Source organism: Syzygium oleosum, unplaced genomic scaffold, assembly GCF_021117445.2.
Source record: "Syzygium oleosum isolate NSW1041296 unplaced genomic scaffold, Sole_v2.1 Sole_v2.09, whole genome shotgun sequence".
Classification (NCBI taxonomy): Eukaryota; Viridiplantae; Streptophyta; class Magnoliopsida; order Myrtales; family Myrtaceae; genus Syzygium; species Syzygium oleosum.
Window position 1 is genome coordinate 7,771,393 of NW_026607493.1, and position 17,769 is coordinate 7,789,161.

Sequence of the window (17,769 nt, forward strand, 5' to 3'; positions counted from 1 at the left end):
GCTCGCCCCTCGGGCTCGTAGCATCCATGGTAGCGACCCGCTCGAGTTCGTGGTATCTGTGGCAGCTCGCCATTTGAGCTTGAGTTCGCGATATCCATGGCTGCCAGAGCTCAAGCTCGAGCTTGTGGCATTCATCGCTGCTGGTCGCTTGAGCTCGTAGTGTCCACGGCTGCGATCAGCTCTTACTTATGGCTGTGGCATCCACGGATGGTGAGGCTCACGGTATTTATATGGCCGCTTGAGCCCGCAACACCCAGAGTTGCTGGTCGATCGAGCTCACGGCCATGACCAACAAATTCGAACGAAACGGCGGCGAGTGGCACGATCGATGTGACTTAGGATTAGGTTTTTTTAAATTTATTTTTAATGATTTGACACTTATGGCACCACAAACAAATTGAGCAGATTATAAGATGAGACATGTACTTCGACGGTCCATATCTGTGATTCAACGATTCACACCAGCAAAAACAGAGCAAATTGGGTATTGTTTATTTTTCAGTTTTTTTTTTTTTTTTGTTGATGATTTGGCACCTAGCGGTGCCATGTACAAATTGAGCGGATTATAAAACTGACACGTGTATTTCGATAGTCAATATTATGCATTTCGCATAAGCAAAAACCGACCGGCAATTAAAAGATTATAATGAAAGGACTAACGGTGAGACATATTTTAAAAAGTAGAGGAACCGCTTTAAAAATAAAAGAGAGTAAAGGGATGGTTTTGAATATCGGGTCAATGTAGAGGGACCGTAGATGCTATTCCACCAAACATATATTATAAAAGCTGCATCCTAGTCTTGATCGAATGGTTATGCAGGTATTTGTCAGTGTTTGGGCTCATGGTTCGACTTTAATCTTAGATCAGTTCCCATATAGAACCCGATGATTCACGATTCCGACCTGGTAGTTGACTTCATTCTCACCTCAAAGGAGATTGCATGAGCTTAGACTTGGATCAATTGTTCGTCCAAAATAGTTAGTGGGTTTGCTCTAAGAGGTCAATAGACCGAAAAAGATTAGTAGGCCTCGACAGCCCGGACGGCCTCCTCCGATGATAGAACCATTGGAACGGGCATTTCCTACTTAAGACACGGTTTATTTCGAGGAAAATGAATAATTTGAAAATTATTTTTCTAAATTTCTATATTTCATTGCTTGTACTTTTTAAAATAATTAGTCAACGAGAAATTTTTTCATTACCAACAACGATTTATGTGTAAACATTTCCGTGGACGATGAAAATATTTTCCACACATTCATTTTTGTGAGGGATACGAGTCATGAATTATAGGATAACAGTTTTCCAAATCATTCGTTTTTCGCGAAACAAACGGACCCTTAATCTCAACTAGGTTTAATTCATGGAAGTCCATAATTGAAACAAGTCCGACAAATGACCTAACCTAAACCGTTGTTTCCGGATGGGCTTGGAAGGTGAACCGGCCCGGTCCAACTAGGCCTGTCTAGGCCGCCAAGACCCAATTTGTTTTCTTCAATCGAACAGAAAATACGTGTCGATCTCACAGGTGTTTTGATCTAATATAACGAAACCTATGTAATACTCGCTCCAATAGATATGATTTTACTTTAAACTTATAATGCGACTCGCCGTTGGTCCGCGGGCCCATGGTGTTCATTCTAGTGAAAGTTGCGGCCGAAAATACATATACAATCAAATTTCGAAAGAAACAGGACGAGTTCAACTGATCCAATTGAAAGAAACTGATGATTTTCTTCGCATTACCGCAACGAAGATTAAGATCGCAATGATAAAAATAAAGATAGCGTTTTGGTTCAAATGCTAATAGCTTCAGACTATTCAACAAAAAATGAAAAGAACCTTTACTTGTTCGATGTACGACGGCTATAGGGGGCTCAGCAACTGGCGGATGGAAGAACAGCCCGCTCCGGCACCGATCCCGGCCCGCCGGACTTCTTAGAAACCCGACTGCCAAAGACCAAGAACCCGAGCGCGTGGCCGCTGACCGCAGCGAGGAAGATGCCACCGTTGAACGACATGACGGCGAGCATCACCAGGTAGTTCAGCCCGCAACGCACTGTGAAGAGAACCGTCCTAAGGACGCCCGTGGCGACGTTACCCTTCGAACCCGATCGCCCGGCGAGCCTGCAGGCAGAGAGGAGCTCCACGAGCGCGGCCATGGCAAAGACGACGGCGAGAGAGACGGCGTACATCTTGGGGTCGGCGCCTGGCCACCGGTCGAAGAGGACCTCGGCGTTGTGGCCCCAGAAGAAGGTCATGTGCATCATCCCCATCTTCTTACGGGGATGCATGCACGTGCAGTTCCGGTTGGAGCCGTAATGCGGCGGCGGAGCGGGCATTGTCTCCGGCATTGCGACGCTGTGGTGTGCGCCGAAGCGCGATTTCTGTTTGATCGACTGAAAAGAATTGATGGCAGCAGGTAGAAATTGCTGCGGCGCCGGATTTCTGGTTCTGGTTCGCAAAGATATAGGCAAAAACTCAGGGTTTAAGCCCACTTCAAACTAAACTCTATCTCGAAACATCAAAAACATAAGTATCAGAATACAAACGTTACCCGTCCAAAGATATTGTTGGCTGGGTCCGCCTCATTTGTGGGGCCCAGCCAATACGATAAAAAAGAAAAAAAAAAGGAAAAGTCAAAAAGTCAAAAAGAAAGAAAAAGGGGCTGCTTCATGTGCCCAAGTGTGCCCATGAGAGATAAAATAGAAAGTGCTTACCGAGAGAACAGGGGCGAGGAAGGAAGAAACGGACCGCGGCTTGTGGTCCAATTCGAGGGCCAAGCGTTATCGGAATTGGCTCAAATTTTAGTATGTTATTTGTAAGACTGAAGGCTACGAGTTGATCATTTTCGTTTGTTGAGAATCTCCTCCGAATTCTCTAATCGCGGTTAGGGTTTTTTCCTTTATTTATGTAAATCCACCTTTGTGATGATGGAAATAACGTTGTATTATTGATATTGTGTCTCTAATGTGTGATCAAAGAAGAACTTTATGTATCCTACTATTCTTGGTGATTAGTGAAAGTTTCTGGGGCGGTCCGTGATTTTTCCCTCATTGGGTTTTCACGTTAAATCTTAGTGTCGTTGTTGCATTTGTCTCCTTATTATTGCAAGGTTGAATTGCTGGAATATTGTTGGTTGTTGCTAGGATTAAGTCGATTTCGGTTAGTTTAATTGTGGGGGAGATATTGATCCTAGATTGGGCTTGATTCTTGATGAATTATTGCCCCGGTTCTCCCCAACAAAGTGGTATCAAAGCTAGCGTTGAGATTCTAGTATTGAATGGAGGAAACTAGCGGCACCATGTTTAAGTTAAATGCCTCAAATTACAACATTTGGAAGTCTCGGATGGAAGACATGTTATATTGCAAAGATTTGTTTGATCCCGTTGAGGGTGATGAGGCTAATAAAGATAAAGAATGGGAGCGAATGAATCTTTTCTAGTTAAAAGACTTGTGAATTTGAGATACAATGAGGGAAATAGCATGTCGGAACACTTGAGTGTAAATATTGAGATTGACTTAGGTGATGAATTGCAATCATGTCTATTGCTTGGTACTCTTCCGATAGTTGGGACACCTTGGTTGTGGCATTAAACAATTTGGCTCCTTTCAATGTGCTTTCTATGAGCATGGTCAAAGAAAACCTTTTCAATGAAGAAACAAGGAGAAAGGGCTTGAATTATGCTTCTAAATCGGAGGCTCTTGTCATAGAAAACAGGGCGAGAACTCAATCAATAAAGTTTCAAAGTAATGATAATAGGGACAAGTCAAGAGGAAGATCGAAGTCAAGGCCGAGGAGGACTGTGAAGTGCTACAATTGTGGCAAGATGGGACATTATGTCAAAAAGTGTTGGTTGTTAAAGAGAGATAAATCTCATGACAAAAATGGTGATCAAAAGAAAGAAGAGAAACAGGCTACAACGGCAGTTGCATCTGATGGCGATATTATGTTTATATGTGACGATGGTTGTGTGAACCTTACATGCCAAGACTCTAGCTAAGTTGTTGATTCTGGAGCTTCATTTCATGTCACATCACGGCGTGACTATTTTGCTTCCTATCGTAGCGTTGATTTTGGTTGTGTTAGGATAGGAAACAGTGATGTTTTCAAGGTTATCGGCATGAGAGACGTTCATTTGGAGACTGACGTTGGCTGTAGTTTGCTTCTGAAAAATGTGAGACATGTTTTAGATATTTGACTTTACTTAATCTCCGCAGGTGCCTTAGATGATGATGGTTAGTGCAATACCTTCAGTGAAGGCAAATGGAAATTGACTAAGGGTTCCATGATAGTGGCTAAAGGTAAGAAGACATGCACTCTCTACACCATGCAAGCTAAGTTGGTCAAGGAAGATGTGAATATAGTGGAGGACTCCTCAGTTAACCAATGGCATATGAGACTTGGTCATCTCAGCGAGAAGGGGCTTGAAACTCTTGCGAGAAAGAATCTCCTACTATTGAAGGAGAGAAATATGAAGTCATTTCATAGTTCCTCTACACATACGAAATCAAATGTACTTGATTTAATTTACACCGATGTTTGTTGCATGGATCCTAGAACGCTTGGTGGTGCATTGTACTTTGTGACATTTATTGATGACTACTCTAGAAAAGTGTGGGCTTTTGCTTTGAAATCTAAAGACCAGGTGCTCGTGGCTTTCAAACAATTTCATGTTAACGTGGAAAGAAAAACCGAGAAGAAGTTAAAATGTGTTCGAGCTGACAATGGTGGTGAATATAGAGGCATGTTTGAACATTTTTGCAGGAATTATGGTATCAAGCTTGAGAAGACTATTTCAAAAACACCACAACAAAATGGAGTGGCGGAGAGAATGAACTGGCCAATTAATGATCAGATTCGGTGTATGCTCTCTCATGCGAAGTTGCCCAAGTTATTTTGGGGTGAAGCGACGAGAACAGCAGTTGATTTGATAAATCTTTCTGCATCGGTTCCTTTTAGGGGGATGTTCCGCAAAGAGTTTGGAGTGGGAAAGATGTTTCGTATAATTACCTGAAAGTATTCGGTTGTTGGATATCCGTGCATATTCCAAGAGATGAAAGGTTGAAGCTTGATGACAAGTCTAAACAGTGTATCTTGTTGGGTTATGGGCATGAAGAGTTTGGCTACAGGTTATGGGATCCAGTTGCAAAGAAAGTCATTAGAAGCCGAGATGTGGTATTCTTTGAGCATCAAACCATTGAAGACATCGACATGCCAGGAAGGCCAAAGAATGTAGCTTAACGTTATGTTAGTTTTAGTCCAAGTACTACAGTATTGAGTGGAAATCACATGGGAGAAGTACATGGAAATCATGAAGATGGTGAAACAGTTGAGCAAGAATAGCCAGTTGAGCTAGTGGAGCCAGTTGAGCATGAACAGCCGGTTCTACCTCAGGTTAGAAGATCTGAAAGAGAACGTAGACCCTCATAGAAATATCAGCTGCATGAGTACGTGTTACTCGCTGATGCAGGAGAGCCAGAAACTTATGAAGATGCTATGTCATGTGATCAAAAGATTGAGTGGTATAAAGCCACGCGAGAGGAGCTCAAATCATTGCATGAGAATTACACATTTAAATTGGTGAAGTTGCCTAAGGGCAAGAGAACACTCACAAATAAGTGGGTGTACAAGTTGAAGACGGAAGAAAATAGTTTGCAATCACGATACAAAACTAGGCTTACTGTGAAGGGTTTTCGTCAAAAGAAAGGAATTGACTTTGAAGAGATATTTTCACCAGTTGTAAAAATGCATTCTATTTGAGTTGTTCTTGGGTTGGCCGCCACATTGAATATAGAAATTGAACAACTTGATGTAAAGACAGCTTTTCTTCATAGAGACTTAGAGGAAGAAATATATATGGAGCAACCAGAGGGTTTTATAATCGAAGGCAAGGTGCATCTTCTATGTAGGTTGAGGAAAAGTTTGTACGGTCTCAAGCAAGCGTCAAGGCAATGGTACATGAAGTTTGAATCATTCATGAAAGATCACGGGTATGGTAAAACCAACTCTGATTCTTGTGTCTTTATGAAAAGATTCTCGCATAATGATTTTCTTATCCTCCTACTCTATGTGGATGATATGTTGATTGTTAGGCATGATGCTAAGAAAATCAAGAGTTTAAAAAATGAGTTGAGTAAAGCTTTTACAATGAAGGATATTGGTCCGACTAAGCAAATCCTTCGCATGAAAATTATTCGTGACAAGTTGAACAGGAAACTTTGGCTATTTCAAAAGAAGTACATTGACAAGGTGTTGGAAAGATTCAACATGAGCACATGTAAACCGGTAAGTACTCCACTTGCTAGTCATTTCAAGTTGAGTAGTGACAAGTATCTTACAAGTGATAAAGAGAAGGAAGAGATGATGAAAATTTCTTATGCATTGGCCGTGGGTAGTTTGATGTATGCCATGGTTTGTACAAGACTAGATATTGCACATGCAGTTGGTGTTGTGAGTAGGTTTCTCTCAAATCCAGGTAAGGAGCATTAGGCTGCTGTAAAATGGATTTTGAGATATCTTAGAGGCACTTCCAGATTCTGCTTGTGTTATGGAATTGGAAAGCCTGAGTTGAGTGGCTATTTAGATGCGGACTATGCTGGTGATGTTGACTCTCGAAAGTCCACATTGGGTTGCATGATGATTTTTGCAGGAGGAGCAGTTTCATGGCAGTCAAGATTGCAAAAATGTGTTTCTTTGTCTACGACTGAAGTGGAGTATATCACTGTTACCGAAGGAGATAAAGAACTCTTGTGGATGCAGAATTTCCTACAAGAGTTGGGCTTGAAGCAAGAAAAGTCCATTCTATATTGTGATAGCATGAGTGCCAATCCGGTGTTGCATTCAAGATCGAAGCATATCGATGTGAAGTATCATTGGGTTCGAGAAAAATTAGAAGAGAAGCTCTTTCTACTTGAGAAAGTTCATACCAAAGACAATGGATCCGACATGATGACAAAAGCCTCGCCCATGGTGAAACTTGATTCATGTAGAAATAAGGCGGGTATGATAGAACTTTCCACATAAGGCGGAAGGAGAGATTTGTTAGCTGGTCCGCCTCATTTGTGGGGGCCAAGCCGATATGATAAAAAGAAAAAAAAAAGGGAAAAGTCAAAAAGAAAGAAAAAGGGGCTGCTTCGTGTGCCCAAGTGCGCCCATGAGAGAGAAAATAGAAAGTGCTCACCGAGACAACAAGGGAGAGGAAGGAAGAAAAGGGGTTGCAGCTTGTGATCCTGATTAGAGGGCTAAACGTTGTCGGAATTGGCTCAAATTTTAGTATGTTGTTCGTGAGACTGAGAGCTACGAGTAATCGGTTTCGTTCGTTGAGAATCTCCTCCGAATTTTCTAATCGCGGTTAGGATTTTTTTCTCTATTTATGTAAATCCACCTTTATGGTAATGGAAATAATGTTGTGCCTCTAGTGTGTGACTAGAGAATAACTTTGTGTATCCTACTATTCTTTGTGATTAGTAGAAGTTTTTTGCGAGGTCCGTGGTTTTTCCCTCATTGTGTTTCCACGTTAAATAGTGGTGTCGTTGTTGTATTTGTCTCCTTATTAGTGCAAGGTTGAATTGCTGAAATATTGTTGGTTGTTGCTAGGATTAAGTCAATTTCGGTCGGTTTAATTGTGGGGGAGATATTGATCCTGGATTGGGCTTGGTTCTTAGTGAATTGTTGTCCCGGTTCTCCCCAACGGAGATTAACCATATCTGAACTTCAAATCTTATAACCAGAGAAATGTATTCTTCTATCTCTTACAGTTCGATATATTCCAACTCTCAAGTATGATGATTGCGGATATGTACTATCAACCTATTACCACATTACCCATTTCTAAAGCGAGATGCAGTTGGGGCATCATTATCAAAAACTTATGATGTCGCCTATAATATCTCTATTGCAACGGGATATTCGAACTTTTTGATCGATGGATCTCCATGGATGGTATGCCCGTGAATTTTCTGATCAACGTGGCATTGATCTAGAAAGCATGATCTCATATTTATGAAGTTATCAGTATGAGAAGTGAGAGAAGTAATCCAAACTCCAAAGCTAACGGATATGCACGCCGAAGAGATCCGCCGTGGATTGAGTTAAGGTTTGTGCGCCCACAAAGCCGGATCGGGCAGGACCCGAGACGCCTCTAAAGGGCTTGGATCGGCCCGACTAGACAGCAGAATTTGTGCTGTTGTCTCTCTGGGGGAATTAAATTACCTTGGTTTTGCACTTCCAATATGTTCACAACCACATCGTCCTATTGTTCTTCCACAGTTGGACGAGGGTACTTGTGCAAGCTAGGAACATCTTTTTAAACCATAGAACAATAAGTACCTCGTACTTAAATTCCTTTGTCAAACGTGGATTTTCAGAGTCATTCTTGCCAATTTCATAGGTCATACTGGTTTGAGATCTATTTCATTTATGAGATGCACTGAAATATTCAACTTCACCTACCCAACAACATATAATCGAAGGTCGATGGTTGTTTTCTCTGTTGCCCACCCCTGCGAAATAGAAAGGGAGGGAGCGAGACGGCAGTGGGCTGTGGAGCAGCCTAGATGCTCGGCGGTGGCTTGGCATGGTTAATGACGCCGACTTCACTGGTGGCGACAACAGAGGTAGACGCGGCGATGAGCTGTGGTTGATGGGAGAAGAGGAGACAGAGAGAGAGAGAGAGAGAGGATGGTTGGCTGTTAGGGTTTTTGACGAATACTGAGTTAGGTGTTGAGAGCAGTAGAGCTGGATGAACACAAGTCTTAATACGGTGGAGACAATAGATGGGACTTTTCGGAGATGTATAACTGAATTCTACAACTTCTGTTTAGGGTTTCAGTAGTATTGACTTGTTGATTTCCTTGTCCTAATTTTAAAGGAATTAGATTAGCTGCAACAATTTTTTCTAGTTTATGCATATTACACTTGAATACTTTGACGTGAGATCCATCTATAATGCTTATAAAAGAAAGACAAAGCACAATATTCCGTGATCATTTTTATATCGAGATGTTATTAATCTACTCAATATGTATTAATGAGCAGTTTTCCAAGCAGAACAGTGTACTAGTAAAGAAACATGCAAACATAAATATTCCCTTCAATCATTATACATACATACATACATACATACATACATACAAATTATGGACATATGGAGAATCATGATGTCAGTGTGGCAAGCACATCTGAAACTACAATCATGTGTAGATCCATATCCGTATTCACTTTCATAAGATTACATTTATTATTACATATGCTTTACTTAACCTAAGTTTAAGGGCAAAACCAACAAATTATTTAGCTATTCGCGGCAACATAATTATCATAGCGAACAATTACAGGACTCCTAAAAGGAGTATCCTCACTAAAGTCATCATACTTGCAATCGTCCTAGCGGACGGCCAAGCGAACCGATTCTCCCCACCCGTTCCGCACCTCGAGCTTTGGGACCCTGATCGTGAGCACCCCATTCTCCATGGCCGCCTCCGTCTCGTGAGGCTTGCAATTCTCGGGCAACACGAAGGACGTCATGAACCGGCCCCTGCCGCGCTCCACGCGGTGCCACCTATCGCTCCGGTCCTCCTTCTCGACGCACTTCTCACCGGCGATCTTGAGCACCCTACCGTCCTCCAAATCGACCGTCACCTCCTCTCTCTTGACCCCAGGGAGGTCGAGCTTGAAGACATGGGCCGTCGGGGTCTGAGTCCGTTCGATCCTCGTGTTCATGAGCGGCGATGCCACCGTCTCGGCCATGAGGCGAGGGCGCGGCGGCTCCGGGAGGCTGAAAGGCGCTCCAAGGTGGTGGAATTGTTGAAAAGGGTCCCACGGATCGAGGGGGAAAGGGTCCCACGGGTCGAGGGCGAAGGGGTCGTGGAAAAAGGTGGTTCTCCGGGCTCTTGGGGCGCCGGACATCATTCCTTGCTTTGTATTTCTTTTCTTCGAAGCCTTGCTGTGGAGGAGATGCAATCGAGAGAGTTGAATGGGTTAGTGTTTGGTCCGAAGGGACTGGCTTGTGTTGGGGAAGTACGGAAAGCTGCGTTTATATAGGAGAAGAAAAGCAACTTTCACGGATAATGCCTATCACTATTTTGTACTTTGGGAAAAAGAGTAACATCGTCAATCCCCTTACGTTGAATGTTCGTACAAAACCACAACTATTGCATATTAGAGTGAGTCCGTCACTGCTGCTCCTCTACCATTGCTAGTGGGGATAGATGGAGCGGCTCCTATGCTTCACATAAGTCGAATTGAGGCCACAGATGAATCATGATTTAACGAGATCGAAAGAGGGATCGAAGGATTTCATTATGTAACCACGGAACTCCAAACTATATGGGCGTAAGCCCGACATCAGGCTTACTATCGCCGGGTGGCTAATAGTACATCTATTGAATATATTAAGTACCCAAACAGCAGTATCGTAATGTTTCAAATGAAAAATGATGTCTAGAGTTAGAGATTACAGATGGGCAAAAGAAGTTTCTTCCGATTATTGCAGAATTAGTCTATATTAATTCTGAGGCTTTTAGAGATAATTTACGCTCATTTGAGTAGTATTACATGTACCATACATGGCTTCCATGGTTCGAATCCATCCTAGACTCGCCCGTTAGCAGGAGTGGCGGCACCCTTTATGTCTCTTGGAGTTTATCCATGGCTACCGACGCAAATAAAAATGGTACAGATTCTTTAGCTCCGTTTGTTTCGTGAAAAATAAATGATTATTTTCATAAAAATGATCGCTTGTATCGTTTACAAAATCAATAAACGAAAAATGTTTTCATCGTATATACAAATATCTAGACATAAATTGTTGTCGATAATGAAAATATTTTTCATTGGTTAGTTATTTCAAGCAATATAAGCAATCAATTTTTTGAAAATATTTTTTAATTTATTTATTTTTCGCGAAACAAACAGATCCTTCACGATTATAAAAAAAAGAAGTTTCATGTGCCAAATAACTAGTTCATATATCATAAGGAATTGGAGATATCTGTTGCAGTGCTCGATTTGATGCGCAAAATCAGGCACATGCTTTTTTTCATAAAGTGCTTTTTTGACTCGTATATTTTATATTTCATAATGAAAGTATATCTTCCAGGTGCCCACGTTATTGTGCTATAAGATTGATATAATGGACCATTATGCACATGAGCCATCACCTTGGTGAATAATTTGGGATCTATGCAGTTTTGTCATTTTTCCAGGATGATGATCGTTAATTAGGGAATAATAGACGTGGCATGGTGTGGCATGGCAAAATTCAATGTCAGTGCCACATTTTATCAAGTGGATTTTCAATTCAATTTCGAAATATATTTTCTTTTACCTATGCTTCGTTTGATATATGTAATTTGACTCCTTTGTCCTTTGAATTTTGACACCCTTAAATTCTTTCAAATAACGGATCAGAACCGAATTGGCCGCCTTACAATAGGCGTTAAAACTTAACCATAAAAAATATACTATTTAGTTTTGCATGAGACAACGTGGCCTAATTTATATGTGATAACAGTTTTGACACAATTACTCGGATGCAATTTGAGTTGAAATCCTGGCAAGTATCCAGGATATTGTTGGACTACAATGAAAATGCCTTGTGTGGCCGCTAAGAAATTGTGACATTAGCTTCAACTAGGATCGTTTATGTGTATGTCGTTTAATGACATGAAAGAAGGGTCGATGGTGCCATGATTTGTCAGGCACCTTGCTGGACAAGCAGAATTTTTTTGACCTTAGAATTTATCCCTTTCGGTCAGTCCTCGTGGTCCTAATTCTTTTGATCAAATCCAGCACCGGATTCGAATTCGGATTCCCCATGAAGGAAAGGAAGATGTGTAGATATGACTGGCCCCATCATAGGAATCGAACTTAGCTTCGTGGACAGCTTCTTCTGGAAACTAGGGAGGAATATAACCCATTTTAACTTGCTTTAATAGAACCTTTCCTGAATTTTTTAATGGTCATTTGCACGATCAAATGTTTGGTTTTATTGCCTGGTCGATCCTCCTTGGAACAATAGGAGGGAGGTGTGCTTCGGAAAAATTTTGTTCAGGTTAGCTTGGAATTAATGCTTCTCTTTTCCACGTTTGGCGGGTTCGAAACGCGAAGCTGCTCGTCTCACGATTTCATCTTGTGTGGATCGAACTGTCTAGCAGTGTCTAGTAGGGTTCGTTGATGGCAAATTGGGCGAGGCACGAGTTGCTCGATTAGGGCTGCTTTTCTTCTTTTATCAGAGAATGTGTTGCGCGTGAGGGTGAGTAGAGCTTATTCATTCCACAAATGCCCCTCAATTGGTCGCGGAAAGGGTCACGTGAGAGAAGCATGCGTCGCCGTAGGCGAGGGTTTCGCACGTCCAATGAGATCCGGGGCACACCTCACCTATAAAGCAACATAACCAGGCGGGGCACACGGCCTAAGCGTCGGAGGCCCGAAAACCTGGAACAACTCGAATAAGAATTTTAAGACCCGCTTGAAGGGTCGCTCGGTTTTATTCACTCCCGGGCCTCTTTGACACCCCTACTTAGAGGATTCCCAACCTTTAAATATTCCGAGACTTCAGATTTTTAGTCGCTGGTCAATTGATTACTTGAGATTGGTCAATTGAGTAATTCTAAAATTGCTAATGAGATCTTTATCATACCTATCGAACTTTTTTTCGATTGAAAAACGAAACGAATGAGTTTGTCATTTTGTAACCGTTTGCTTTCGTGGCCGACTATGTAAATTAAGGACACGATTTACCCGTGACAGAAGTTTTATTCTACGGCACAGGCGAAGGATTATGTACTGGTATTATTGGTACATGATGACAATGAAGAAGGACGCCACATCCAAAACTGTGACGGAATTAAAAGCAGCTTGTTCTTCGATCAAAAAAAAAAAAGCAGCTTGTTGTATAGGGTCACATCATCCATGGATCTAAATGGACTTTTCACGGGATCGAATGAATGAATGGATCAAGTAATTTCACCCGATGTCTGTCCTCCAATGTTCAATAATTGGTCCCCCCCCCCGTGGTCAAATATCGACAAAGATCACAACGTCAAAAGATCCCATTTGTGGCAAAAAAATAAAATTTAAAATGAAGGCATTCCCATTGACGAGTAGCATCGACTTTATCTTCTCATATGCCAATGCAATCCTGAATTTAGTCAACACTCGGATTAGCTATTTTGACCCGGGGTATTTATTAGTAGGCGGGAAAATTACTCGATCAATTTTAAATTTATTGTGCTCCGACCAATAAATCAAATCTTAAACTTATTACATGGATGTCAATTCAATCCTAAACTTTTCAAATGAGCCGATTTAGTCATAAATTTTGCACGAAATTTCAATATAGTCCTTCCGGTCAATTTTCCTTGAAAATCACTGACGCAGCAATACAATCATTGCTGGTTATCCAACGTGACACACCGTCACATTAGCGATTTCCGACAAAAAATTGATAGAAAGGACTATATTAGGATTTCGAGCGACGGTTTATGATTGAAGACGAATCGAATCTCATTGTTAGTAGAGGTGATCGATTCCAAAATGGATCAGTTCTTATCCTGGAACTAGGAACTAGCCCATCTGGTCATGGAACTAGACCGGTCCCGATCCGATTTCAAGCAAAGGTTGACTTTTCTTGTTATGGTTGAAAATGCCGAAATTTCATCAACTCAAAGAAAGATCGTGAACATTAGAGACTAATCCAACATAGATTTCGGGGGGAATAGATAATTAGTGGGGAGTTCTTTTCTTCGTTGGGCCTTAGCTGAATCGTAAGCTTTCTGGATCTTCTACTTCAGAGGCCGGGAGTGAGGCCAAGATGAAGCGCCCTCTTGCGTGAGAGTGACTGAGAGTCGAGCGAGGCGTGAGAGTGACTGCGTGAGCAAGCGTGAGTTGTGAAGACTGTGATTAGGGTTTTCAGGTTTGTGAAGAGGCATGAGCGATCGTGACTGAGAGTCTGTGAAGATTAAACATGTGATTAGGGTTTTTTTTTCGAATTTGTTAAAAAAAAATCGGTCTAGTCCAATCCAGGTGGGCATTTCCACACCTGAAATCGCGAACTAATGCCCTCGGGAACTTCAGCCAAGTCAATCGAAGAGAAAACTCCGGAACAACCTAGTTCATCCTAATCCCTAGATTACACGCCTTTCACGTGAGATACACTTGATTCGAAATTAAAGTGCAATGAATTTGCGTTAGAACTCAGTCGCTCAATAACTTTGTGTTGATCCAAGAGCACCACAAAAACGAGATAGTTTAGCCCTTTCTAAGCACGGAATAATCAATAACGTCTTTGCTAAACTTCAGCATGATGAACCGAACACATTTGCTAATGTACCGATATGGAAATTCAAATCACAATTGCAGTGTTTCTCTAACTCATTATACAGCCGAAATTTAAAAGTATAATAAGTCCCGAAATTGAAGTATTTTTTTCTGGTTTAATTCATCTCCACTTTTATTTTCTGCCTTTATTGATTTACGATCCATCGACCACCTTGAGGTTTTAGTTCCAAAACACTTGAAGCCATGAACTCATACCAGAAATGGCATTAAGGAAGCAAAGCATAATTCTTAAAGTGAGATGTAGATTATTCGAGGTATCATTGTCCAAAAAATCCTAAACCCATTGTACGGTTATCAATTCAGTCTTCAACCTTTTAATTATGCCAATTTAGTTATAAATATTTTAACAATTTACCGATTTAGTCATTCCATTTGATTTTAGTCAGAGATCGCTAACATAGCAGTCTAGTCAACGCAAACCGTCTCACATGGTACATGGACCATTTTATAATTTTTTTAAATTTGATGAATTTTTTTCTTTCCTTTCCTTCGTTTCATCTGTTTATGTTGTCCTAGACGAACATGATCGTTGCCAGATTGCTTGATTCTTGCGGCCCACAAGGCATGTTGTGGGTCATTAGGTGTTTGGCTTATGTTAATGTCGGGTACATGTGTTTTTGGACTAATTTTAACCACTTGATTGATCGGTGGTGCTATCTTTCAAGACTAGGTTATGAACATAGGGTGTTTTTGGATATGGGAAGCAGGGCACAAGGCCGCTACCCTCAGCCTCCCCATCACCCTTCCCAGCTCCTCCTCCTCATTGGCGCGAATGACTCCACTTTTGCCGGGCTCTTCACAAGAAAAGAAATAGAAAATTAATTAAAAAAAAGGGACACGACTAGAAAAAATGGAACACTTGCTTAGAGCATTGACGGAAGAGAGATGTTATAAAGTAGGATCCAAAAATAGCAGTATAGTCAGATTATTGTGTTGACGAGTGTTTTAGCCAAAAAGCGAGTGCGTCCCTTTAAAAAAAGCCACGACCAGATCTCGAGTTTGTTATCATTGCGATTCAGGCCCGAGATGACACGTGTTAAATGACCAAATATTCAAGTCAAGACCTAAGCTAAACTACACACTTGAACACAACTCAAGCTTGATCGGCCATCTTATTGAAGCATCTTTCTCCTGCTGGGAAGTAGGTGCCATTGTCGCCGACTGCAAGTCTGAGTTGGCCCATTTCTCCAAGTTGAAATTAGCCCATTGTCATGGAGAGTCCAATAAGTTAGCGGACTAGGTTGTTAAAAGCCAGAGATGTAAAGGCTGCGTTTGGAATTAGCTTTGCCAAGGGGCTTTGGATGCCCAAAGTCCCTTGGACTAAATTTTGGTGTTTGGCAAGATTTTTTAGAAACTCCATTGAGCCAAAGTTGGCCTTCAAAAGGCCAAAAGCCGAAGGCAACCTTGGAGGTGCCTTGGCATTTGGGCATTCTCGGCAAGCAACAGTGCCGGATAAGTGAAAAAAAATTTCTTCCGAAACTACCCTTATCTTTTTTTTTATTTTCCAATTTTGGCCTCGTCTGTACTGTTCATCTTCTTCTTCGCTGAGACCTCAGCAGCGTGGCTGTGAGGCGACGGTGACCAGCCGGAGTGGGGCCGGCATGGTCGCGCAACCTAGCGACCGTCGCTTGGGCTTGCACGACCACCGCGAGGGGCCACGCGACCCAGGCGAGGGCCGCCTGAGGTCACTCGACCTAGACGACCCTCGAGGGCCGCCGACGACCTAGATCTGGCGCCGCGTGACGGTCGTCTGAGGCCGAACAACCTTAGGCAACCTCCGGCAACCACCAACGAGGGCCGCCTGGGGTTAAGCGACCCCTGACGAGGGTCGCGAAACCCAGGCGAGGCCATTAGCGACCTAGATCTGACGCCGCGCGGCCGTCGTCTGAGGCCGAACGGCCTCGGGCAACCCCCGGCGATCGCCGACAAGAGCCACCTGGGGTCAAGCGACCCCCGACGAGGGTCGCAAAACCCAGGCGAGGCCGCCGGCGACCCAGATCTAACGCCACGCGGCAGTCGTCTGAGGCCAGACGGCCGAGGGCAACCCTCGGCGACCATCGACCAGGCTCGCCTCGCCTGGGTTTCGCGCGGTTCGGCCTCAGACGATGGCCGCCGGCGCCAGATCTAGGTTGCCGGCGGCCGCCCGTCCTTCGCCGACCGACGAAGGGTTTCAACTTTCCTTTAATAAAAAATGAAAAATTTGCTTTGCAAGTATAATTTTTCCAAACACTATTTTACCTAAAGTTACTTTGCAAGGGACTTTTAAGTTACAACTTACTAAACACAATTTGCATTTTAAAAAACTCTTTTAAAAGTTCTTTGCATTTTCCCAAAATCTTTCCCCCAAAGTGTTTCCAAACGCAGCCAAAGCTCTACCTCAAAGTTAGATTTCTTATCCGAAAAGCTCTTCGGGATCTTGTTTGTTCAGAAGCCCCGGCCCTCTATCTTGTGATTGGGCTTGCCCTTAATGAAATGAAATTGGACTTTTCTAAACAAAAAAGTAAATGACCAAATAATACAAATTAGAGCCACGTCGAATTTCGGACGCTTAAATTCCAAACGGCGAACTCGAGACCTAATTGGAGATTTATTTAAAAGCTTAATTCCTCAATTAATCAAGATAGAATCTTAAATCTTCAATTGACGAACGGCCAAAATTTAAAGTCCTTAATCCTCTATATTCTATTTTATGCAACACGATCTTAATAATTACAATCGAATCACACATTAAAAAAAGCATTTCAATTTTATTTGGAAACTTATCAAATTTTGATGGAAGAATGTCAACTCTTTTCTTAATTTCACGTTATACCTCGACGCTAGAGAGGGGTTGAGCGTGCCTCAACTCGACCCATGAGCCAAAACCACAATGAACACATTAGGTGATGTGACCAATTTAAAACTTCAATTGAGATAAATATAAAAGAAAAGGTTTGCATTTACACTAGGCGATCAAGGTAAGATACTGAAAATAAAAATAAATAAATAAATAAAGGACGCGTAACACTAAGTATATTAAGATTACGATTTACAAAATTGATATATAAAATGCTTGGACAAACTCCGGAGAAATCGTCCGGTCATTTTTAAATCTGCTATACGGATGTCGATTCAGTTCTGAGTCTCCAATTTTGTCAATTTAGCCCTAAAAATTTGCGCGAAATTCCAATATAGTCGTTCTGTTCTGGTCAATTTTTATCGGAAATTGCTAATTTTGAAATGGGCACAACCGAAATCGTAAGGAAAAAGCCATCCCCGATGTTTTTGCAAAAAGACTCCAAAAGTAGAAGAGATCTCGCAAGTTTCCACTACCACAGAAAAAAACAGTTTTGTCGGGGGACCAATGAGAAAGGAGATTAGAATGAGACAAAGCCCAAAAGAGAGGGGATTCCCCCGAAACAAGAGTCCAAACATTCTCTCCGCA

At 42.0% G+C, this 17,769-nt stretch overlaps 2 protein-coding genes across 2 annotated transcripts; both read right to left on the reverse strand.

The window, feature by feature from the left end:
• Nucleotides 1-1,738: 1,738 nt before the first annotated feature.
• On the reverse strand, nucleotides 1,739-2,505 carry LOC115662557 (copper transporter 3-like). The gene has a single exon (XM_030584696.2). The coding sequence runs from the start codon at nucleotides 2,353-2,355 to the stop codon at nucleotides 1,879-1,881; it is 477 nt and encodes a 158-aa protein (XP_030440556.2). The 5' UTR covers nucleotides 2,356-2,505; the 3' UTR covers nucleotides 1,739-1,878.
• A 6,661-nt stretch (nucleotides 2,506-9,166) lies between these two features.
• On the reverse strand, nucleotides 9,167-9,997 carry LOC115693384 (18.1 kDa class I heat shock protein-like). Its single transcript, XM_030620368.2, has one exon. It carries the CDS (start codon nucleotides 9,912-9,914, stop codon nucleotides 9,390-9,392), a length of 525 nt encoding a protein of 174 aa, XP_030476228.2. The 5' UTR covers nucleotides 9,915-9,997; the 3' UTR covers nucleotides 9,167-9,389.
• Between the last annotated feature and the right edge of the window lie 7,772 nt (nucleotides 9,998-17,769).